At 38.9% G+C, this 26,347-nt stretch overlaps 1 protein-coding gene across 7 annotated transcripts in view; it reads left to right on the forward strand.

Annotated features, from left to right (window-relative positions):
* The window catches only part of LOC140896991 (putative serine/threonine-protein phosphatase 4 regulatory subunit 1-like), a 41,513-nt gene that overhangs the window by 1,673 nt on the left and 13,493 nt on the right, over positions 1-26,347 (forward strand). For 4 of the 7 annotated variants that reach the window (XM_073309232.1, XM_073309233.1, XM_073309238.1 and 1 more), the window contains 10 exons: positions 8,886-9,018; positions 10,182-10,288; positions 12,559-12,701; positions 13,230-13,376; positions 18,006-18,113; positions 18,868-18,933; positions 20,356-20,514; positions 21,401-21,594; positions 22,050-22,504; positions 24,975-25,192. In XM_073309232.1, the coding sequence (XP_073165333.1) occupies positions 8,886-9,018; positions 10,182-10,288; positions 12,559-12,701; positions 13,230-13,376; positions 18,006-18,113; positions 18,868-18,933; positions 20,356-20,514; positions 21,401-21,594; positions 22,050-22,504; positions 24,975-25,192 (1,730 nt within the window). Of the gene's footprint in view, positions 1-7,785; positions 7,899-8,885; positions 9,019-10,181; positions 10,289-12,558; positions 12,702-13,229; positions 13,377-18,005; positions 18,114-18,867; positions 18,934-20,355; positions 20,515-21,400; positions 21,595-22,049; positions 22,505-24,974; positions 25,193-26,347 lie in introns of all 7 variants that reach the window. The other 3 variants (XM_073309235.1, XM_073309234.1, XM_073309236.1) reach the window with 2 other exon arrangements.

Here is a 26,347-nt window from a genome sequence, read left to right on the forward strand (position 1 = left end):
CATTTGAATGAGTGAGATTTTTAAATGATTAATTGAAACACACAGGACAACAATTTTTTACAAGGTGGTTATTTGTTTTGCGTTTCTTATGCCATTGTGAGAGTTACAGAGATACGGAAAAAAGTATGATCACTTTCTGTGATCTAGACTCATAGTCTCAAGTGCTAGTGAAGAATATTAGGGAGTTCATGTTCAACCTGTTACTGTAATACTCCTCCCTTCACCCAGTTTTCTACAGAATTCTCACTATCCTACTGAGGTCTGTCTCGATGAGGTTGCAGGTCTCATACATTTTCTCTTTAGCATCTCTCACTGTGACTTTTTAAAACGTGATTGCATTACTTTCCAGAACTGCCACTGATTTGTTTGGAAGGAAACTTCAATCATGGATTAATTTTGAGTCTGCTTTTAAAAACATCTCCTCTACTCTTGGCAGGTTTTTACAGAGTGCTTCAATGTGACATTTAAAATCTCCCTCCAGATTTTTTGTACCCTCCCTTATTTAGGCCCTGGTTATGCAGTGAGCTCTGCACAGCAGATTCTTGTGTCTATGTAAGGCATTGTTGAAGGATTGGGGCCTCATGTCCCAATCCTGCAAAGGGATGTGCATGTGAGAAGCTCCATTGTCAGTAGGACAACTCATACTTAAAGTTGAGGACATACATGTCTTGAGTACATATGTGTTTAGTGGCTTGAGGGCCACAGACTCCTAGAGTGTGTTTATATTGTAATAAAACACTGTGGTGGGGCTATGTCAGCTGATTCGAACTGTGGGGAGAGGGGGCGCTCAGGCTGCGGGGCTATAAAATTGCAGTGTAGACATTCTGATTGGGCTTTTGGACCCCAGTGTGGTACTAACTGGCACTTTGGATGGCAATTTGAGTTTATCATTTGAAAAAAGAAATTGTGAGTGTTTTTAAAGTTGTTGTTTTTGAGGGACCTGTTCTGTATTGCTTAGACAATCCTGATTTGTGGGGGGATGGCAGTTCAGAGACTGGGCTATAAAAATTGTCTTAAAGCTAATTGAAAATTATATGGAATCGCTCTTTAAAATGGTGAAATTTTGCAGGTCTGGATTTGTAGGGTTATGCTTGTGTTTTGCACTTCAGTTCATACATTTGTCTCTCTGGGATATTGGTTTTAAACAGAGGGCTATTGCTTGCTAAGTTTGCGCCATGACCTCAAACAACACCAAGTACCTTTGTTGAGCAGAGGATTTAAATTGGGAGCAGATTGGCTAGTACACTTCTGTGTGCCCACACTGGATTTGAAAGAAGCTTCTCAAAGCCCAGTACATCCCACCTTAAAGTTCCATTAATAACCAGGGGAGCCAAAGTAGCTGGATCTGCAGTTTAAACCCATTAGTAGAGTTGAAAATCTGTTCTATTTTGCTTTTCTCTGCCACAATTAAAATCAATCAATAAATAAACCCCCTTATAATCCAACCAGAAAATAGTCTGTCTATGTCTTGCCAACTAATTCTTCCCCCTTTGATTGGAAAAAGTGAAAGATGCCTGTCTGCCAGCTGAACTCTTCTGTTTTCAGTGCAAGCAACAGTCCAAACCTCCCACGGTGTCCTGCCAATGTGCCTGGACTGACTTGGAGGGTACCATCTCCAGGGGTGAAAGGGCAGTTCATTCTCCATGGCCAGTGACTCCTTGGCTTCTTTGCTAAGGCTATCAGCAGAAGTGTCATTTGTCCTGGTAACTTGACTAAAATAGTTTTATGATTGGTTTCAGAGTAGCAGCCGTGTTAGTCTGTATTCGCAAAAAGAAAAGGAGTACTTGTGGCACCTTAGAGACTAACCAATTTATTTGAACATAAGCTTTCGTGAGTTTCGTGATTGTAAGCCAAACTTCTGGCTTGGGGGATGAAGCTCAAGTTTGCCTCATCTGAGGATTTTTTTTATCATTTTGCAGTTTTGAATCTAGAATGGTGATCCAATAATGGAAAAAGTGTGCTTTGTATATGTCTATTTAATCACATCTATATGTACCACTATCAGTTTCACATTGAAATAGACCTAATGCAACATGTTGATTTATCACTACTGTGGCATGGACAGACAGAGAAAAATGTCTGACTTGAAGTATTGTTAATGACACCTGTTTGCATTTTTAATTCAACATCAAGTTCAAAACTAGAGTATGAACTGCTCCTAGTTGGTGTGAAAGAGCACCTAGAATTAAGATGCAAAATCTGAGAACTCAGTGTGTGGTCTTGATAGTTTGGGGCTTCTGAGACCTTCCGTAAATAAAAACAACAATCTAGATCAGTAGTGCTAGGTGCTGCAATTAGTCTCAAAGGGCATGTCTACACTGCAATTGGGAGCTTGCTTCACACTGCAGGTAGATGGGAGCTTTGTTTGAGCTAATAGCAATGTGGGCATGGTAGAACGGGTGGCAGCTTGGGCTGGGCTAGCCTAGCCACCTGAGTGCAAACCTGCCCAACCCTCTTGGTATGTACTTGGATGGCTAGCTTGAGCCACTGCCACTTGAGCCACTGCTATTTATAGCTCAGTGGCTTGAACAGAGCTAGCACGTATCTCTCTACCTGCATTGAGAAGCATGCTCCCAGTTGCAGTGTGGACATACCCTAAGGAAAAGGTTATGGAGCATTTTAAGCAATTCATTGCAGTAAATCACTAAAACTAGATCTATGGTGTCTGAAGGAAAGAAAGCATTAAATAGTGGAGATATTGGTGAGGAGATGTAATGTGCTACAACTAATTTTTATTAAAATAATCAAACAAAAAGAGCCAGAAGAGATCCTGGGAATTATGGAATGGGAAATCTCCCCTAAATTCCAGGGGAGCTGATTGAGAAACTAATTGTGGATAGTGTGACACTACACTTGAATAAATATTAACTGAAGGTCAAACCAGTACTAACTTTGTAAGATACTTTTTCGTTCCCCACTGTAAAAGCTGTCAAACCTGTATACAATTCTTTAAGAAGATTAATAAAATAATAAATGAAGCTGATTCTATAGGGTTTTATTTAAAAACTCCTTTTGTAAGACTAAAGAAAATACTGGTTAAGAAATGAAGTTTTATAGTGGATTTAAAAACTGAGTAGGTGAGAAAAATGTAGGGAATGACTGTTCTTTGCTCTTTTGAGAGATTAATAGTTCCGCAGGGGTGGGTATTGGTATTAATATATTTATTAGTGATTGAGTGGGGAAAATGGGCAATGAGATGGTGGTATTTGCTGATGTCATTAAATTGTTTGGATATGGCAGGATATGAGATTTAAGTACCTTTGGGACGGTCACATGATATATTAAATTCAACTTCTCTGGTGCACATTGGCTACACTAGTTAAATTTCCTATACACTGATGGATTCTGAACTTGCCCACTTGATCTTCTAAGTGGGAAAATATGGCTAGGCCTCTCAGTGGATAGTTTAATGGAACTGTGAGCCCTGTGTGTGTCAGCAATGGTGAAAGCATATTGGGTGCATTAGAAATAATAGTTCATGATTTTCTGTATTTTCTTTTAAACATGCTTACAATCTATCCAGAGTACTGTGTGCACTTTTGGTTTCCTCACTTTAGGAAAGAGAGTTGAGATTAAAATGGTCCAGAGAAGGTCAGTGAAGATGGTTAGAGTTATGGTGGAATTTATTTGGTATGAATTGAGAGGCTGCTAAAACTAGGATTATTTAACTCTTTACACTCTGTATGTAACAAAAGCAGTGTGTTCTGTAGCTGCTCTTCAGGGTCTGGATCGTGCAAGCACTTAAGCATGTGCTTAACTTTAGTAATTTGAGTAATCAGTGGAACTACTCAAGTTAGTAAAGTGAAGTATGTGCATACATATTTACAAGCTAGTGCAGTAAACTTTAGAACATAGAACCATGGTTGATTGGTTTGTTTGTTTGTTTGTTGCAATCAGAGTTACAGGGAATTCTACTGCAATAGTCAATATTATGAAGGTTATAGTGGCAACTGGTCAGTTCCTTCATTTTAATGTGGTTTTCTAATACAAGAACAAAGGGGTACTTGATAAAATTAATGGCTGATAAATTTAGTATGAATTAAAATAAATATTACTTCTCATGACATGTTAGTTTAAAGAATTCACTGCTGTAGAAATATGTTTAATATGACTGGATTTTAAAAAGAACAACCTTTATTATCAATACTATTTCTCATTATAGCAGGTCAGACAAGAGTAATCAAATCTCATGCTTCAGTATGTAAACTGATTGCTGCAGAGTCAGGAAGGAACTCCAAGCACCTTCCACACAGGGCATAACTTATTCAGAGCTTTTAGTGATGGCATCAGGGTTTGGCTACTGTTAGTTAGGATATTAGACATGATGGAGCACTAGTCTTATTGAGAATGGCATATCTTATGATCTTAAATTGATCTGATATTTGCTACACTAACCTGGAAAGTCTGTTTCACCACTTTCAACCCTTCTTTGGTCTGAGTAATGTGTTTTTTGTTTGTTTTGTTTTTTTGTTTAATGCAGATACAAATCGCAAACCTATTAAAGGATACTTATCTGTAGGCTGGTATTGCTTCTAAAATAATTAGTAATGCCACCTGCAAGAAGCAGTAATGGCTAGTTAAGTGGAAGTACATTTTAGTTTCCAGGTTATAGGTCACCTGTGTACAGTAGTATATCTCTGTGTTGCTATACTGCCCCCTCAAATGCCATATGTGTAAAAGATAGTTGTGAAGTAGTTCAATGATTTAAATATCAACAGAAAAAATACTCAGACCCTTATTTAAAAAAAACCCACAAACCCAATAAATATTAGCATGCCTAATTTGCGTGTACAGTTATGTGGCTGTGGGTGCGTTTGTGGTAGCTGAATGTGCACAAGTAAAATTGAAAAATTGGGCCTTCACGTTAATCCCAGTTTTCTTCTGCTTTGCTTTGTGTGCATGATTCAGCCCTTACTCAGTCTCTTGTTCGAATATTTTCCTCTGAAACTTCATATTGCAGTAGAAGAGGCCAATTAGCTTTCTATTTTTTTTAAGAGACTATGATATCAAATTCTGTCATCAGCTGTGTGTGCACCATTCCCTTTGAAGTAAATTAGCTGTGTGCCTATCTAAAGGCAGAATTTGACCCTACATATGAAGGACATCCTGTGTCTGAAACCAACTTTTTTGTTGTTTTAAATTTAGTTTTATCTCTTGGCAGGAAGTCTGCAGTATGCTCCAAGACCCCTAATTTATAATGATGATACTAGAGGGGCATGGGCCCCTTCTGTAGTACGCAAATGTTCTCCAATATTATTGATGGATACCTCTCTGTGAGGTTGGGGAAAAAAGACACCCTTCCCTAGGATGCATATTGTGGGGGAAGGGGAGTGGGGTGGGGAGAGAGAGAGTAAAAAGCAAGCTTGGCATTTCGCAGTGACTTCACATTTTGTTGTTATTTCATATTACTCTGAAAATAGTTATCTACATAGTTTTAACATATGCTGATTGATACTCCAAATAATATACCCATCCATATCAGTCTAGTATTTATATACACTGCAGTATCACTCTAACACTGTCATTGATAGTAGCGAATTTTAATGTGGTTCAGAGCCAAAGTTTGTTATATCAAGGCACATGTTAAGAAGGTCTTTGGGGAAAGTGTTGACCTTATTAAACTTAATGCTGTAATAAATGAAGGATGAGAACCAGAAGTGAAGGTGTTTATCCTTATTAAATGCAAGCATTTGAACCCTGTGAAGAGTGTTGTGTCTGATAGCTTGGAGAGTGTAAATGACATTGTAGATATAATTTTTTTAATGTACTGGCAAATCCAAATTTGAATATGAATAGACAGATATAACAAATATTTAATGAATATAAAGCAGCCTTGTGCAATTTGTAACATCCCATTTCGAGGGATTTTAATTATTGGCATGTCAGCTATTGGGAAGGTACTCTTCTTAAACAAAATACTTTAAGATAAAGCTTTACTTCTTCAAAGCACTTTACATAAATCAGTTAATCTTCACAATGTCCCAGTGAGGCAGATTAAGTATTATTCTTCCCATTTTACAGAGCAGGAAACTGAGAAGTGATAAAAGATCCTTTCTGGCTCACTTTGAAGTATGTTGCAGAAGTTCTATTGATTTCACTTGGAATAGGACTGGGTCCAATGTGAATATCCCACCCCAAAGTCCATTGATGGAGTCTGTCAGAGCCAGGAGATGCTAAATCACAATCCATTAGACTATGCATGCATCAATTTAAAATTAAAGCATAACATAATATACCTAATCAATAAGTGCAGTAAATAACTGATTACTTGATATTTTTATTGTGTTGTCTTAAGAGCTGCTTAATTTTATATATGCAACAGTAACATTTAGTATTTCTTTTTCTTTGAAAGCTTCCACTAGTTTGAGAGACTTCCTTAGATGTATAGTGAGGAATTCTGGTGCAACCAATACCAGTGTTGTAATTATGATCACAGTAATTACGTAGATTATACTATATTTGTGGGCTCTGTGTACAGTTTCTGCACCTGTTGACATCATTTTACTAAGATTTAAAGTTCAAGGGACAAAGTAGAAGATATAGCTGAATGGAGGTCATCTTTATTATACTATATGCAGCTTAGTTTGCTGTTAAAGTTTATTTCTTTAAGGACAGAGGTTAGAAATATCTTATCCAGTGGATCAAATTATATCTATTATTTATGCGTGGTCTGTAATGTTTACAGGATTAGAAACCAGTGACAACAGATGTGGTGGAGGGCAAGTACTGGCAGAGTACTGTTTGGGTAACAACATTGTTAGGAGTCTGAAATCACAAGAAAATCCCACTTGCATGGAGATGTTTATGTATCTTCAGAGGAGAACTCCCAAATGTGCCCACATAGTAGGGGAAAATTTCTGTAATAAGTACTAGTAATTCTGATACACCCTGCATTGCCTGCCTGAAAATAAAATGAGAAACAAGATGGGTGAGGTAATATCTTTTATTGGACCAACTTCTATTGGTGAGAGAGACAAGAAGTCGATCCAATAAAAGATATTACTTCACCCACCTTGTGTCTCTGATATCGTGGGACAGTCATGGCTACAACAACTCTACATACAGCAATGAAAATAAATGGTAACTTTCCCACTCTATCATTATACCAGCCACTCCTATGTGATTTGTTTAAAATTATCGAAATTAGTGTTTCAACCCCTTGCATTCAAAAAGTGTTAAGCTTCAAAAAATCACAAGATTAACTTTATAATCATGAGGGTATTTTTTAAATGAATCTTGGGTTTTGTATTTGCCTTCTGTGTTTGAGCCTTTACCCTTTGTTTTCAAGCTTTTCTCTACAATCACAAGAGCTAGAAACTTTTTTAAAATGAAAGATAAGATTTTCATGTAACTAATCGCATGATTCCAGGAGCTATGTCTTCAAGAATTACACTACATATCACATGATTCACAATAAATTTGCAGAACTCCCTCCTTCCCCCCCCCATCCCCCGGATAACTGATTTTTGGCTTGGGTGCTAGAGTCAAATCAGCAGTATTTTTATAGAAGTGGGATATACACCCCAGATAAAATTCTTTCTTCCCAGAAGACCAAAACAGTTTGCTAGGTTCTTATGATATGTGTATCCCTAAAATGTCAACACTTGGTCAAAATTTAAACAAATATTCATTTTTTTCAAGACAAAATCAGGGTGTTTTTTTTCTTTTTTCTGAAATGTGTTTAAGAAAAAAAGCCATTATAAAACCTAATATTCATATAAATATCTTCAAGGCTTAAAGAAAAATGAAAAGTATTTTTGTTTGAATGTAAACATTCACTTACAGGGTTTGGGATGTAAACTCTGTAGTACTGAGCATGAGAATCTGAAAGTGAAACTGAATAGTCTTCACTGCTGAAGCTGAGGGGCAAAATGTAAGCAAACAGCAGAAACTGAAAAGTAAGATTATTTTTTCATTTTTAATAATTTAAGGAATTATTAGCAACAGGTAAAGACAAGTTTCTTAGATATTATCTGACAGTACTTACTGAATAGCACTCAGGAACACACACAAATATTGAGAGCTTTAAGGCAGCGCTACTTCCAAAAAACATGAAAAGCTTATAGAAATTGATTCTGGATTTAATTGTCCGTGTAATCACAATCACATTTTTGGTGAATCGCTGTTTCGAAAAGATGATTATGTAACTTGAGTCTTTGGGTGTGTCTTCACAAAAGAGCTTTTTGCTGGCATAGCTACTCCAGCAAAGTCCCCTAGTGGATATTCAACATATACCAGCAAAAGCAGTTCTGTGGGTGTAGTTACACCACCTCCCTGAATGACATTGTATTCAAAAGCACTCTTCTCTTGGTATCTTTGAGTATACACCTGGGATTTTGCTAACATAGCTATGTTGGTTGGGTGTGTGTGATTTCCCCCACTCCTAGCTGACATAGCTATTTTGGCAAAACTTTACAGCATAGAGTAAGCCTTAAGAGGGAACTTCACTTACATGAAGGAGTTTTGCATTTTCCAAATACAAACCAGACAGGGCTGAGACTTTCAAACCATTGATAGGAGTTGGATGCACAGCTCTCATTAATTGCAGTGGGAAATGTGTCTAGGTGGCTTTGGAAATCTCAATCTATATTATGTATAAGGGACAAATCATGACTTTTGCAGTCATTGTTAAAATTCCCATTTACTTCAATCAGACTGACTTCCCTTATGGATTCATCCTTAAAGCTTAGTTGTTGAAGTACATGGGGGTGTGGTCACTGACCTCTCTAAGTGAAGAGTTGGATTCTATCTGAGCAGTTCTCAGCACTGTACTGATAGTTGGTGCTGTTATGCAGAATATTTCTAAAAGGGATGCTGCCAAGGAGATGTATTTAATGCTGTGATTTCTTCTCTTACTGACATGTTTTTTGTTTTTGTTTTTAAAGTTGGGTTTGAAGACTATGGACCAGATTGTGATAGCATGAGGATAACTGCATTCTTGGACATTCCGGGACAGGATAACTTGACTCCGCTTGCTCGTTTGGAAAAATATGCTTTTAGTGAGAATATATTTAATCGGTAAGGACATGACAATTAGACTAATATTCTTAAAGGTGAGGCTAGAAATTTCTGCATTGTTACTTTATTCCCCATAGTTTTCTAGTCATTATGTTAATATTTTTTTATTTTATTCTGAATCTTATTATGGATTTTAGATGAAGAATAAAATATTATGATACTATACCTCTTGTCCATTTTTTAAATGCATATTTGTTATGGTTTTTATTGTAGTAGAAACGGGATTATTGCTTTACATAATTTCTACAAGGGCCCAATTTTCAGTTTTGGTCACCTTAATAGGACATCTAAATCCCACAGTTCTACACTTGGTTTGGGATGTAGCCGTACTGCATACCTGTTCTGTATGCCTGAACATTTTAAAAGAAGATTGGCCATCCTTTTAAGGTGCAGAATGCTGTACTTAAGAGGGAAAATTAAATGTACAAATACAAATTGGGAAATAACTGTCTAGAGGGAAGCACTGCTGAAAAGGATCTGGGGGTGATAGTGGACCACAGAGTGAATGTGAACCAACAATATGATGCATTTGCAAAAAAGCGAATACCATTCTGGGGTATATGTATGACCACAAGAGGCAATTGTCCTACTCTATTTGACACTGGTGGCCTCAGCTCGAGTATTGTATCCAGTTTTGGGCACCACACCTGAAGAAAGATGTGATCAAATTGGAGAGAGTCCAGAAGAGAGCAACAGAAATGCTGAAAGATTTAGAAAACCTGACCGATGAGGACAGGCTAAAGCAAACTGGGTACATTTAGAGAAAAGAAGACTGAAGGAGGACCTGAAAAGTTTCAAATATGTTAAGGCTATTACAAAGAGGAAGGTAATCAATTGTTCTCCCAGTATAGGTAGTTAGATCTATTAGGAAAAACTTGCTAACTATAAGATAGTTAAGTGATGAAATAGGTTTCCAAGGGAAGTTGTGCAATCCTCATCATTGGTGATTTTTTAAGAACAGGTTAGACAAATGCCTGTCAGGGATAGTCTATAAATATTGGCCTGCCTCAGTGCAGGGGACTGGACTAGATGACCTTTTGAAATCCCTTCGAGCCCTGCATTTTTATGATATTCTCCCCTGCCCCTTCCCCTCTCTTCTCACCCCCCCTCCCCCCCAGCTGTCAGCAGGATGTTAAAGTGCACATTATGTTGTCCCTTTGCAGACAGATTATTGCCAGAGGTCTACTTGATGTCTTTCGAGATTTCAGTAATAATGAAGAAGATTTCTTGACGGTAATGGAGATAGTGGTCAGACTGTCCGAAGATGCAGGTTTGAGATTCAATTTCTTAATTTTTTAAAACTTACTAGTGCTTGGTTTGGATTGACAAATACTGTGTAAGGGTTTGTTGAGCAGGAGAGACAGGTCTATGTACCATGAACACCTTGTGACCTACTTTTTATTCAGCTCTCCACTCTATCTTTGTGTATGTGATATATGCTCTCTTTGGAGAGGTGCGAGATCTCTTAGTGACTGCAGGACATGGCTTCTGGCAGCAGTTCCACCATGCAACACTTAGCAGCCAGGTGTATCAATGAACTCTTAGTTTAGAAATATACACATTCTGGAGTATATCTTTGATCTGTCTGGCTCTTCAGAGGAGGAGGAAGAAGGAATGTAAATGTGTTAAAGCACAGGGTAGATTGAGCAAAACACACTTGTTTAATGTACCTTATGTATTTTATATGACACCCATTACCGTGGAGTCTGAATATCTCACAGTCTTTAATGTATTTATCCCATAACATCCCAGAGGTAAAAAGTGCTGTTTATCACCATCTTGCACATGGGGAACTAAGACCTGGAGAAGCTAAGAGACTTGGCCAAGGTCTCACAGGAAGGCTTGGACACAGCGGGGACTTGAACCAAGGTTTCCCAAGTTGTAATCCAGTGACCTAGCCACTGGACAATTCTTCTTCTCTGGAAGTCATTAACTGCTTTGCCATTTGGGAGCCATAGTGATTGGAACACTAACTTCTGTGTTTTTGCTTACTGCTCTGTGGGCTCTGTCTTAAAGTCAGCTCCTGACTTAAAAAATCAGAAGGCGAAGTCTGTACATAGAAAAAGTACAAACATAAAAACTTAAGCCAAAAATTTCAAATCTTCCGCCTAGTTAGTCACCAGGGCTAGGATTTTCCAAGGTACTAAGGGATTTAGGTACCCAGATCCCATTAAAATTCTGTGGGAGTTGGGTGCTTGACTCCCTTAGGTTCCTTTGAAAATCCTGCCCCTAAAACTATATTTTCATTTAAATTAGCAATGAGTACTTACAAATTCCACTGAATTCAGCAGGTGCAGCAGGTTTTCAGGACCTCTAAAAACCAGGCCACTTAATGCAGGTGCCTAAGAATAGATCTAGGTGCTTAACTTTAAGCACCCAGGATTGAAAAAAGTTATTTCCCAAAACATTTCTATACTTACTAAGAGTAGTTAGGGTAAAAATATATGTAACCCTCCCCCATAAGGCCACCCACACTTTGCTCTATTGTGTATATTATTGTGGGCAAGTTAACATGGATTGAGGAATTTAGTATTTGAATTTCCTGATGTTTGTGGGGGGTTGGTTTAACATATGCATTAACATACGGTTTTGGGAGTGTTTTTTGGTCACATATAATTTATGTATATTTAATATGACAACTTCTATATGTGATGCTTTCTTTGGGTTATCATGTGCTGAGTTGACGCCTGAACTAGTTAACATTTAAAGTTTCGTTTCTATGATATTTTTCTGCTTGTTTCTTTTAAACCTATCTGTCTTAAAAACAATTGAAAAATGTTAATTGCAATGAGGGAGAAATAGCTTTTAAAATACATGTCTCTATCTTATCAGTAGTTACATGATTAATATGGCAAAGTTTAACTATTAATTAGTGATTGATTGCTTTCTCTATCGCTCTATGAGGGACTAAAAAATGTTGCCCCTTGGCATGCTTAAGGTATGAAAATAAAGCACAGGTCCCCAACCTCTGGGATGTACGCTGTCTGGGACACTGGTGCAAAAATGCAGAAAACATCTACGTACTTTTCTATATCCCAGTTGTGACATTTAATGTTATTTTTATTATTAAACTACACCTGAGAATGTACAGGATGTTTTTCAAAAGATGAAAAAAATCCAATGAACCTTAGCAAAACACAGGAAAACGGTGTGAAAAATAACGTGTATATCCCTTTTCCTTTTGACTACTAGCTACTTCCACATGCATTGGCTCATAGATAAATGAGGTACTAGTACGCAGAAGCTGTAAGGAAATTAGTTATAATGCATGAAAAGGGCCAGATTCTCAAGAAAGATAGCTATCCATTTGTTTAAAAATATGGCTCTAAGTGTCTTGGGCTGATAGGAGGTTATATTTGAGACCGTTTGATTTCTCAGCTGACCTTTAAACACAGATATTCTAAATAGTGACATTTCAAAAAACAGGATTTCTTTTTTTTTGCTTTTCATAGTTTCACAAGAGGAAATGCTACTTATTGAATGTATCTGGTTCTAACTTTAAACTTACTAAAGCCGTTTTGACTTTCTCTATGCTGTCAGAGCCTACTGTACGGACGGAACTGATGGAACAAATACCTCCCATTGCCATTTTTCTGCAAGAAAGTCGACCAAACTTCCCAACAGCATTTTCTGACTACCTTATGCCCATTGTAGTGAGATACCTCACAGACCCTAACAACCAGGTAGGAAATCTCAGACTGTAAAAGTTGTATAGTTAATTCAGTCTGGCATGTGGACCTTTCACAATAGGGAGGAGTTATACATTAATTTCTATTAGTAATAATAATACTTAGATCTTATATAGCACTTTGTACATAGATCTGAAAAGCACTTTACAAGGGACATCTGTATCATTCCCATTTTACAGATGGAGGAACTGAGACATAGAGACTTGAAATGACTTTCCTAAGGTCACCCAGCAGGTCCATGATAGAGTCAGGAATAGAATCCAAGTCTCCTGAGTCTCAGTCCAGTGCTCCAACCAGTAGGCTAGTACCCAAAGTTGGGTTAAAAGTCCCCTTAAAATCCTCAAGTTTTTCTGTTTATTACTAAGAATATCTTAGTTTTATTAAAACTGATTAGCTTTTCACTGTTTCCTCGACTTTTTGCACTCCATTCAGTGAACAGATATTTACTTCACTTTTATGGTTCTCATAAAATACTGCATTTACAGTGTATTTTTTCTAATCTTTTCTTTTGCATGTTTCTAGGTTAGAAAAGCAAGTCAGGAAGCACTGCTGATACTGCTAGAACAAGAACTTCTTGCTCAAAATGATATTGAAAATAAGGTGTGTCCTATTCTGTTGGACCTCTCTGCTCCAGACAGTGACGATGAGTACAAAGTGGAAGCAGTGAATGTAAGTGGCAGTGAAGAAGTTTTTTTTGTTTTAAAATTGTATCCCCTATTTGGATGCTTTTTTTTTTTTTTTTTAATTGGTGTATACATTGGTCCGTGCAAGGATCTGGAAGATGGACTTCATATTCAAACTTTTAATTTGCTAATTAAGTAAACTAGTTAACTGGAAGGTTAGTTTTAATTCTGCCTGTACTGTCACTTACTTATTTCTCAGTTATCCAGTTACAAGTGGTCTTTCTGTAAAGGACTGACCAGTTTCCCAGCCCCTTTCCAGTGTCTCAATATGCATGTCTGCCTGTGAGATTTAAACAGACACACACACCCCCTAAAAAAACAAAACAAAACTAGTGAATGAAAATTACACTAACTTGAGCTCTGGAATTTGCTGTCTTTCAGTCTCGGCCAGTGCTGGTAAAACATTTCTAGATCAAGGAATGTGAGTTGATCAAAGTCCTCTTTTGTAAACCTTCTGGAATGGAATTAATTCCTGATATAATAAAAAAACCCCTTAGAATTATGATTAAAACAGGGATGCAAGATGGTATTGGCCATTATTTTGAGAAATTAGAAACCAGTGTTAAAATCCTCTCTGAGCTTGGAATGCCAGCTTCAGATGTGGTAAGCCATTCAGGCTTGAACTTATGGGGTCATTAGTAACTTGTAGTATTGGGCCCCAAACTTTCATTATTGTCATCAACGCGAGTTGTGCCATTAACTTGAATGGGAGCAGGTTTGGGCTCTTAAACACTAATTTGGATCTCTTATAAGGAACCTCGTCTAATTCATAAGAGATCACCAGCTAAAGTTGAAGAGGTGAAGAAAGCAAGATCGTAATGAGAACAATGTCACAGTAAGGTTTTTCGGTCTGCCAAAGATAGAAGCACTTTGTGAACCAATTCAAATAACTTTTCAGCTAGTAAATTTTCTGGGCCTAGTACATGTGGTCAGAGAGAAGAAAATTCCGAGCCCTGCATGAGTGAAGTTTTTGAGGAATCCTTTGGACCCTCCTGCTTTTGAGACTTATTTATAACTCTTCTTGGAAAAATCTTTTTTTTTTTTTTCCCTGCTTGTAAATGTTGTTACACCCACCTTGTATAGCTTTCACTCATACACTTAGTCAGACTTTCCAAATCTTATTTTCCTAAGTCATTTTCAAGACTAGGCATCATCGTGGTGTTGACAGACCATTTCACTTGAGACCCTGTGCGGCTCCATCTCCACTGTGAACTAGGGGGAGTGATCTTCCGGCTTGCGTGCACAGACTCACGCTAGCTCATAGCAGTCTAGCCGCGGTAGCCGGCAAAGCAGCAGTGGAGGCGTGACTTAGCCATGCCGAGTACAAACCCACCTGAACCAGTGCTGTGTACTCCGCATGGCTAAGCCATGCCACAGCTGCCGCTGCTTGTGCTACTGTGGCCACGCTGCTGTTTACAGCTCGATGAGAGCTAGTGTGAGTGTGTGTCAGCGAGCAGGAGAATCGCACCCTAGCTCGCAGTGTAGACGTAGCCCGATGGTGTGTCTGCACCGCCATTGGCGGCTCATTCCAGCACGTATAGGTGTAACCGAGCTAGCTCTGATTTCGCTCCCCCGGGCACCAATAGTAGTAAAGCTGTGGCAGCGCAGGCTTAGAATCATAGAATCATAGAATATCAGGGTTGGAAGGGACCCCAGAAGGTCATCTAGTCCAACCCCCTGCTCAAAGCAGGACCAATTCCCAGTTAAATCATCCCAGCCAGGGCTTTGTCAAGCCTGACCTTAAAAACCTCTAAGGAAGGAGATTCTACCACCTCCCTAGGTAACGCATTCCAGTGTTTCACCACCCTCTTAGTGAAAAAGTTTTTCCTAATATCCAATCTAAACCTCCCCCACTGCAACTTGAGACCATTACTCCTCGTTCTGTCATCTGCTACCATTGAGAACAGTCTAGAGCCATCCTCTTTGGAACCCCCTTTCAGGTAGTTGAAAGCAGCTATCAAATCCCCCCTCATTCTTCTCTTCTGCAGGCTAAACAATCCCAGCTCCCTCAGCCTCTCCTCATAACTCATGTGTTCCAGTCCCCTAATCATTTTTGTTGCCCTTCGCTGGACTCTCTCCAATTTATCCACATCCTTCTTGAAGTGTGGGGCCCAAAACTGGACACAGTACTCCAGATGAGGCCTCACCAATGTCGAATAGAGGGGAACGATCACGTCCCTCGATCTGCTCGCTATGCCCCTACTTATACATCCCAAAATGCCATTGGCCTTCTTGGCAACAAGGGCACACTGCTGACTCATATCCAGCTTCTCGTCCACTGTCACCCCTAGGTCCTTTTCTGCAGAACTGCTGCCTAGCCATTCGGTCCCTAGTCTGTAGCTGTGCATTGGGTTCTTCCGTCCTCAGTGCAGGACCCTGCACTTATCCTTATTGAACCTCATCAGATTCCTTTTGGCCCAATCCTCCAATTTGTCTAGGTCCTTCTGTATCCTATCCCTCCCCTCCAGCGTATCTACCACTCCTCCCAGTTTAGTATCATCCGCAAATTTGCTGAGAGTGCAATCCACACCATCCTCCAGATCATTTATGAAGATATAAATCACGCTTCAGCGTGGACTAGTTGCCTGGATACACACGCAGGGTCCCAGGGGGGATTGTACAGCCGGTGCGGTTGTAGCTTCACTGCAGTTGGTATCCAAGCTAATTAGATTAAAGCTGGCTAGAGGATGGATACACATGCTGCAGTTGCACGCGCACCTCTTCCCCCCCCCCCCCCCGCCCAACTGCTTTATGGACATATCCTTAAAGAGAGACTGTCCAACAGCAGAGCTTCAAAATTACTTGTATTGAAATTATAATGTAGTTGGCTTAACCGTCTGTGATGGAATTACTAATAGTTTCCTTAAACAAAGGGATATTTTTTCTTTATATAAAGTTCTTGGTATGTAATGCTCCAATAGGAACTCTGTTATATACTTGTGCCCCTTCCTCTGACTGCAGCATCAGTTAATCTACAGTCCCAGAGTAGTGCTGACATCACAGTGTTCATGCGCAAACAAGCAAGTAAGCAAGCAACAAAAGCTATGTTAATTACAAGTGCAATTAAATTCATAGGGAAAAATCAGTGTTCTCCATATTTGGGAAAAGATCAGAATCCGAGTTTATATTTTCAAAGTGCTAAAAGATTGTTAGAAACTGAGAGCAAATAAAATTAAAACACTTGGCAGCATCCCTTAAATTGTTGCAAAGGTCATAATTTCCCCCAGTGATCTTTCTGAAGTTTTCAGATTTCTACCCTGGTTCTTGTTAACTTTATAGAGAGTATGAATGATGATTAAAGTCTTAGGTCTCAAGTGTCTTGATGAAAAAGCAGATTCTGTTCACTTACAAGAAATCAAATTTGGGGTCAGCAGGGACCTCTGACACTTTACCTCTAAAACAGCTTTACCAGTTAGATTCCCCTTCCTTGCCTGGGAGTTGGTTATTACTCAGGGAGACTTCCAGGGTGACCTCTGAATACCAGATGTCTTTTTGAAGGATTGACAGTTCCATTTAAAAAGTGGGATTGTACGGTATTCTTCCTTAGTTTTTATTTGGCATTCTATCACAAAGATGGAATATTCTTGGGACTGGTACTTGTTTTTATAGAGGTAGAAAGTATATCTTTTTTGAAAATATTAAAATGTAGAGTTCTATTCAGTCAATAATATTTGTATCAGTATGCAATCCTTGCTCTGTGGGACACTGACCTAATCAATGAAAAGCCTGTAAGCCCTCCCTCTCTCTAGTCACAAATTTGGGACTCCTCGTGCACTGCACTGAAAAGACAGCTGAAAGAGTGTATATGGCTAAAGTAATTAAATGCTACAGGTAACATAGTTTGTGGTGACCTTTGAAATTGACAACTTCACACAGAAGCTTGAATTAATGAGGGTTTTTTTAAGCTGTTAGTTTATAAACGAACAGCTAACTGAATCTGAATTCCATCGAGTTGTGCACTAGCTAACCTATATAACCATGTTGTCTTAATCATTGTTACCATTGTCCTTCCTACCCTTTGTCTGTCCTGTGGTTGGACAAACCCACTTTTTTTTTTTTTTTTTTTTTTGTCTTCAGTTTAGGCCCTGTTCCTGCAAAGAGCTGTGTACATGCTTAACTTTAAACACCTGAGTTGACTAATTGAAGCCAAGGAGACTACTTGCATTCTTAAAGTTAAGCATGTGCTACAGTTTTTTCAGGATTGTGGGTTTTGGACAGCATCTACCACAGGGGGGCTTCAATCCTAGTATGGTCCTCCAACACTGCTGTCACATATATTTAAATGTAATCCACACTATGAAATAGCTTGAGAATCCTTGGATTAAACCATGTATAAATTGATTTCTGTAACTCATGCTACGCAATTTAAAAAAATAAAATGTCAATCTTCTAATAAAGAAATGTTATGCATAATAGTATGGTGTCAGTGGATTTTGTAGTTTTAATAACTCCTGGCAAGCAAAAACAATGTCAATTTAACTCATACAATAGTTGTATTTTAAAGTAGTAGTTTGCCTTTTGCTTTCAGAACTATTCTTTTTAGAAAGAAAACTTGAAGTAAAAGTGCTTGGTGACTATTACATTAATGTTTTCCCCCCTCCCTTCTGTGTTATAGATAATTTGTAAAATGACTTCTATGCTGAGCAAAACTATTGTTGAACGTATGCTACTTCCCCGTTTCTGCGAGCTGTGTGGTGACGGGAAACTCTTCCAAGTCCGTAAGGTTGGTATGACTTGTTTCAAAACTGAAAGACTTCAAGTACATTCTACAGTATTTTTAACATCTACATCAAATTACCTTCAAGCAAAGTATTGATAGGAATATAATTTCAGACTTTAACAGTGCCTCTGATTTTCCTCTTTCAATGTAAAGGAATTTCCTTGTTTGTTTGAATTGTGTGTTCTATCTTTAAAATATAATGCTCATGAATATGAGGTACCTACGCCCCTAGCTTGAGCCAAATATAGGCCTTGATTCAGCAAACTGTGTAAGCGTGTGCTTGAAATTAAGCCAGTCAGGGCCATAGTGAGGATAGTTTTGTCAATACACTTAAGTACTGACCTGTGCACGCTTTTTTTTTTCTTCTCCATTTTTGACAGCCTCTGCTCACATCTTTAAAATATTCAGGTGGCGAACCCCTGCGGTCCATTCAGCGTCCATTGAAGTTGATGAGATTCCTCACTGATGCAGAGGTCCAACCTAGGGGTATCATTGATTTCAACGGTGCTGTGTATGTACCACAGGGGGCTGCCCTAATGAATCTCTTGTTCAGGACTGAGGCCTTAGCCTACTGACAAATTTAAATTCTGTAAATACTATGTATTATAAAAGACATGCAAACTATTGAATCCAAATTTGATTCTTAGGAGTGAACAATAAGGGGTAAAATTCTTGACTCTAGTCAGTAGCAAAACTCTCATTCATTTCAGTGGGGCCAGGAGTTCACCCATAACTTTTATTGTTATGTTTTTTTTAGGTTTGTGCAGCTAGCTTTGGCGATATTTGTAATGCAGTTGGACAAGAAGCCACAGAGAGATTTTTGGTATGTAAAATTTAGAGATATACAAAAAGATTTGTATTTTGCTTGAGCTTTCATATCTGCTTTTACAACTGAAATGTTTTAACAAGAAAATTACCGATAGTAACATTTAGTTTTCTTTGAGACAAAAGAACAAACTTTTGGATAACTCTTTCTTAAATTTAAACCTGATTCACTGGTTTAGTTGCCATTGGTGGCAAAAGTTTGTTTTTTAAAAGAGACTTCTCAATTTATTTTTTAAGACACTGTTTATGCAATAAGGGAGGGTTCTTTTCAGTGAATTTATTAAATTATCAGGAAACAATCAACTTGAAATCTCAGCAATGGTAAAAAATTGAGTTAAAATAATTTCATGATTTATATCTATTCATGAGTGCCCTGGCAACTTTTGTAGTTTTATATTAAAGTTTATTATATTTTAAATGTTTTTCTTTCTCATCCTGATATTGTATAAAAGATGCACCCAAACAGTAGGCTTAACTTACAATATTCACTTTTCTTTAGGTGATAGTGAGTAGTTTTTAGGTGTCGGTGCGGGAGCTAGCTGTACTTATTGCAAGTGAGAGTCCTGATAAAACACCACAGTTTGTGCCTCTAATATTCTGTCTATATTGCTTTTAGTGAAAGTCAAGGAAAAATCAATTTTGATTTGAATATGATTGCTGTACAGATATGTATAAAATAGCATTTTAACAGAAACGCAGAGGTGTTTGCAAGAGTCTAATTAAAACAGATTACTTTCTTCTGCGTGTAGCTGGCTATTTTCCCTTTGCTAGACTTGTTAAATAAAATCCCAGAAACTTGTGAGAGTGTGAGAGAGGAAAAAAAAAACAAAGGGTGGTGGTGGTGGTGGGGTGTTCTTAAGCTAAACCCAGTAGTTGACTTGAATGCTCCTGAGGCAGTAATTCCAAATGAGGAGCTGGTCTGGTACTGAATAGGAAGATTGTGTGTTTTGCAAGTTAATAGTTTTATCCCTCACCTCCAACATACTTTTTTTTTTTTTTTTATAAGCACAGGTAAAAGCACAAGAGTATTTTTAAAGTGATCTATTTTTCTGTTCCCATCCCTTGACCCTCCCCAGAATGGAAAGAATTAGTTTCCGATGCTTGATAAGTTATCCTTACACCAAGATATGTTCGCAGAAAAGAAAGCCTATTACTAATTTTCCTTATGCCCCTCCCCGTAATTTAAATGTTAGCAAGACACAACTGAGATGAATGGGGGAGGGAAATTTTAATTCTTCAATAATTAATATAATTATAATTATTTTTCTTCTAGGTCACTACTTTCACATCCTTTTTCACCCATTGCACATAAACTATTACCAACTGCTTTTTCCAAGTAATTAAACCGACAGAAAGTGGTATCTTGTACTGCAGCTTTAATACCTGTTTGATTAGCTATAGTTTCATTCATTTTTGACAGATTCCAAAGTTTTTTGAACTCTGCTCTGATAGTGTTTGGGGAATGCGAAAAGCTTGTGCTGAATGCTTTATGGCTGTTTCTTACACCACATCCCCAGAAGTTCGCAGAAGCAAGCTGTCCCCTCTCTTTATCAATCTTATCAGTGACCCCTGCAGATGGGTAAGTAGGTGGGGAGGTACCTCTGACCTAAAAGAAATTCATGAATGCAAGCTACCTTTTTCAATTACAAGGACTTTTAAGTGGCCAAACCAGGGGCTTAATAGCAAAGGTAGGTCTCCTGTATAGGCACACATGTTAATTCTCAGTCTTGGTCCCTGAAATGGAGGACACTGAGGGCAGTATGGATGCAACATGCATATGCTTCCTTAAGGCACACATGCACACCCTGTAAAATTAGAGGACAGAATAAAATCCAATTACATGGGCTGTACAGTCACCACCAAAATCTGACAGCTGGATATGTTAGGATCATGGGTATGTGGTCTGCTCTTTTTAGTTTCCATGTACACTTTAGAAATGTAAAATTCATGCTTAGAAGTTGGGTATCATTCTGGACCTTCTAAATTTTGGCCCGTCAAACGTGGGGATGGTCCTTTAAATTTTTTTTGAAAATGTCATAATGGAGATTACATTTAACACTGTGTAAGAATAAAGAAGCATTTTCATTGTCACGATACTGGGTGCACAGGGCTTTTGGACCATGTCTATGAAACAATTGTGATTTGACTTGAACTTTGTAGTGAAAAGTTAAATAAGTCAGATGAATTATATTTACTAACACATTTTGTTTCTTAAATCCCCTTACTCTGATGTCTTGCTTTTTCCTGATTTAAACTCTAGTAGTAAAATGTAATAAATGAAGCCAGGACTGGCTTAATAGCATACTCTGAAAAACTTAGATAATAGCAAAGTATAACCTTGTACATTACTACTTAATATAGTAAGAGTTAAATTTGAGCCACATTTCATATTTCATTATTAACAATTTGCCAAAAGGCTGCATGGCTACAAAATATGTCACATGTTTATTTTTGTACTGTGCCAGGTTCGCCAAGCTGCTTTTCAGTCTCTAGGCCCGTTTATTTCTACCTTCGCAAACCCTTCTAGTGCTGGCCTTTATATTCGGGAGGATGGGACCCTCAGTATCCGACAATCAGCACAGGATGTGACTTCCAGTTCCTGCCAACCAGGCAACAATGCAAATATCACATCTGCCAGTACGAACATTGTATCCTCCAGGTAAAGCTATGGTTGAAGTGCGAAAGGGGAGAGGAAAACTGACAAAACATTTTTTCCTCCACAATCTTTGAGTTAAGTCTCTAGTTTTAGTTGATATGATCTTGTGTTTAATATATGTGACTAAAAGTAAGACCTTTAGTAACGCAGGTGTAGTTTCAATAATGATGTAAAATGTGGGCTACACATAGGTCTGATGAATTGCCACATGATTTGATCTAGCTACTTTAATGTTTCACCAGTAATTTTTTGGAGGGGAAGGGGAGAGAGGAGGGGAAAATATATTGAAACTAGAGGTGAAACAAGTAGTTCTAAAGCAGGATTTGTCCTCAAGTAGAATAGCTACACCTATTGTAATTGCTCTTGCTGCCTTATCTACAGTGTGTGTCTTTTAACTGAAAAGTATTGTTTTAGGGTCTTTACCTTTCATTTTCCTAATGCTATGTCTCTGTTCTCAGTTCAGAACAACCAATAGAAATTAAATTGGAATCGTCAACTGATGGGACTTCAGCAGAAGCCAACCCCTTGATCTGTGTTGAAAGCCCAAGGACAGACCTACTGAAAGGAAGTTCGAACAGTTGTGGTAGTCCTGGAGAGGCTCTGACTAGATTGTCCCAGAATGACAAAACCACTGCTTGTGTGATAGAAGGCATTAAAGACTGTCATGTGAGCAATTGCCAGGGAGTGAACTCAAGGTTCCAGTCTGCTGAGGATGTCTTTAATACTTTCCTGTATTGGCGCCCTCCACTCCCTGATATCAGCCAGGACTTGGAGCTGCTTCAGTCCAAGACTGAGAAGCATGAAGAAGGCTGCTCTATGTCAAAGGCGATGTGTAATAACTGTGTTGCCAGTAGTGAAATAAAAAAAGTGCTGGAAAGCTTGCAGGAGCACATGGATGATCCAGATGTTCAAGGTAAAAGCCTACAATAGTAGTGATGTATGGAGGTATAGTTTCTGATCCCTCCCTACATGAGGCTTCCCACACCCTTCAAAGCTCCTTATTGCAGCAGCCCTCTCTTGCCTAAGACAGAGTTTCTCAACCCGTGGGTCAGGACCCAAATTTGGGTTGCCAGAATGTTTCAGGGAGTTGCGTGTCAGTTCTGTGGCTCCTGTCCCAGAGGGCTGGCTGGGCTCGCCTCCCTGCTCCAGGCATTGCAACCTCTGGAGACCCAGCACCACTCAGGTTTGGCCCAGACGTTACGATGACAGATGTCCGGGTAGGCCAAATTTGAGTGATTGGCACTGCAACCCCCTGAGCCAGGTCACAACTCGACTCTCATTTGATTCAGTCAGGCTGGGAGTGGTAAACCAGAGAGATGCTGCAACCCTGGAGGTTGCAATGCTCGCAGTGGAGAGCCACATCCAGCCAGCCCAATGGCACAGGAGCCACCGCTGTGGGGTGAGTACCGGGCAAGACCCAACCACCTTGGGAGGGCAGGATCCAACCAATACCATCCCAGGGCCCCCACCCACAGACTATTTACTGAGTCATGATAGGCCATAAACATTTTCAAATGGGTCCTGAGCCCTAAAAGATTGAGAACCACTGGAAAAAGTGAGTGGTGGGGACGGAAGGCACGATAAAAAATATAAGAACCGAGAACTCAAAGGAGGAGAAAGCTTAATGACTAGGAAAAGAGCAAGAAGTGAAGTGGAACTGAAGCATAGGAATTGGCATCAGAGTGGGGAGTTGCATGGCTGACACATACAATAGAAAATAAAGAAATGGGTTTGGGCTACTAAGAAACAGTGAAGGAGTTAGACAGGTAAATCTGTATCTTTTCCATCATACCCTCTACTGTAATGTCCTTGCTTTTCATCATTCCTCAGCCAGGCAACCTTCTTCCCTTTCAGAATAAAAGGATGTGTGAATGCTCATTTCCTTCCTAGCCAAGCTGCCAAAACCCTCTAATATACCTCTACCTGACCTGATCCTCCTCTCTTTTTTGTTACAGTCATCTCATCTCTTCCTGTCTACTCTTAAATGGGTTGTTTTGATCCATTCTTGAAAGACAGTTTGAGAGACATTCACTAAATACTTCCTCTTGCTTATATATGATCAGAAATGGCTTCATCTATGTGTATGTGATATTTTAGGAATCGCCCAAACTGGTAAGGGGTTCTGTCACTGCCTGCCCTGTAACTTTGGGGTGACTTAATGCTGTGCTGCTGTGGCTCAGATCCCTGATAACCAGTAGGTTGCCCACAAGCACAAAGTCTCACCCGGGCTTCCACCAGCTTAGTGACAGCAGGGCGACACCAACAGTCCTTCCAGTCCCAAGTCTCGCCTAATCCATCCTCCCCAACTTCTTAACTACCAGAGTCTCTGACTTTTTCCCTCTGGTTCATCACCCCCGAAAGTATGAAACCAGCCACCCAGTTATCAGCTCACTTTGGTGCACATATACTCCATACGGGTTGCACAACAGAGATCTGCTTCGGGTAAAAAATTCAAAGATGAAATAATAAGGGAGAACAAACATACAAGTTACACAGTAAACAAACACAAAATGCAACTTCTGGCATTTACACTTGTATGGTAGATAAAATTCCTTTTCTATTACAAGTTACCTATTGCCTTTAAACAGTTTCCCAGCATACCCCATAACTGCAGGGGGGATCCAGAGTTTCACAGGCAGCCTCCTATCTAGAGGCTGGCTTTCAGTTTCTGGATGAAGGCCTCAGTTTCAAGCTTCCTTTCTAAAAGTAGTGCTGCCCCATGCCCCACTCTCCTCCATGTTAAATTGTTTTAGGATAGTGAAATAGGACATGATCCAGGGTTCCTTGCCAACAGAGATGATCAGAGGTCTGTCCAGAGAATGGAAACAGATACATGTATGCTTCTGCTGGAAACAGTAATACTGCCTCTAAATCTATACTCACAGCTTATCTGAAAGGTTTTGCTGAAGTTAATTCTAGACCTTTTTTGCAAAGGTAAATAATTCCTCTCATGTTTCTATGCATTTCATTGTGGGGTTTTTTTTTTTTGGTTTTTTTTTAAATCTCTCCGTATAAATAATTGTAGTGTTAATACTCCTTTAAAATGAAGCCCAGAAAAGGAAACTAAGGACCTGTATACACTATGCTGGTGAGGGATACTAGAGGGATGTGTTTTGTAGAGCACTCTAATGTGTTGTGCTCTAGCTGCCCTGTGTAGAGCCTGATGGTGTGCTCTAAAAAAGTACCTGGTTCATGTTGTCCCGCTTTACACAGGACTACATTAATGTGAACTAGTTATCTTTCAGAGTGCATCATCAGGGGCTACACAGGGCAGTTAAAGGGCAGCCTCTTAGAGCTCTTTACAGATCACATCCATCTGGTGCACTTTGCCAAGCTGTGTAGACAAGCCCTAAATGTGCCCCCAATCCCTTTACTTTATACAGCCCAGGTTCAAGTATTGTCCGCTGCGCTCAGAGCTGCTCAGTTTGATTCCATCAATGATTATGAGACCAAACACACAGAAGAGAGCAATGGCAAACTTCAGAATGAATTGTCCACTTTTGAAGCCAGCCATGCCACTGTGGAGAAGAACAGTTTGTCCTCTTCATCATTCCAGGACGATGTGAGCAACCAATCCACGACCAGTATACTGAAAAGCAAAGTAAGTATATACTCATCCTCTGGATAGACGAGTAAGCTTTTAAGGTACAGACAGTGTCTACCTCTGTTTGCACAGCACTTAGCACAGCAGTGCCCTGTTCTTGACTGGGGGCCCTAGACACTACTGTAGTATAATTTATTATATCCCACTTATAATATAAAACAAAATTTAAAGTTTTTCAAGAAGCTTATTTCTATTTAGGTTCAGGTGAGCCAGGAAATAGACCGCTTTAAGTGGCCTTACAGGATCTTCATAGAAAACAAACCTAGAAAAATCTTTCCTGTTTCTGAAGCAAATAGAAGTCATTTGTCCCCAGACAAGGGACTAAATCAACCAGTGACAACACACATCCTTCCTGATTGCCATTTTACAATATTCTTAATGTGCATGTAGGCTAATAGGAAAACTTTTTCACAGTGCTTATAATTTTGTCTTTATGATAGAGCTAATCATAAGAAGATACTAAAACCCTGCTTGTCCCCTAAAATAACACATTCAATGCTACCACATGTTTTGTAACTACAACTTGATGTTCGCCTTTAATTCCTCCGCAATACAGGAGTAAATATTTTAATCACCAGCTTTTTATTAGGAATTCAGAAGGGGGTGTACTTCACAAATTAACACATTGATCTTGGATTGGAGTTCACCAGAACAGTTTCTTCACTGGTCTGTGGGAAAATAAAAGCAATATCTTGAGGGGAAATACAGGAGAAGTAGAGTTTCCGGGACTGTACTCCAAAATGAATAAAACTTTTATCAGTGTGTTATTTTTTCTGAAGCAAATATATTGAGCTGCTTTGTCAACATCTGCTACATTTGCAGAGAGAGTAGAACCTTTAGAGAATAAATAAGAAACTACCTTCCAGTATCTGAAGGATGTTGGGTTCATTGCAATTAAAATTAATAATTTATATACCTTTTGAAGTATTGAAAATATTCATTAGTTGCTCCATCTGAACATGGTTCTGAATTCAGAGTGTGAGCATGAAGGCAGAGGAGTTATTTCAACATTGACCTTTTTACTGAAATCAAAATATTCTGGCTAGTGTCCCATGGACATTTTAACAATCCTAAAATTTGGTTAAAGAAAGTCCTTTGGGGTAATATTTGTTTCGTTGCCATAGTGGGTCAATAACTAGATGTGCAGTATCT

The sequence above is a fragment of the Lepidochelys kempii genome, chromosome 13, assembly GCF_965140265.1.
Source record: "Lepidochelys kempii isolate rLepKem1 chromosome 13, rLepKem1.hap2, whole genome shotgun sequence".
NCBI lineage: Eukaryota > Metazoa > Chordata > Testudines > Cheloniidae > Lepidochelys > Lepidochelys kempii.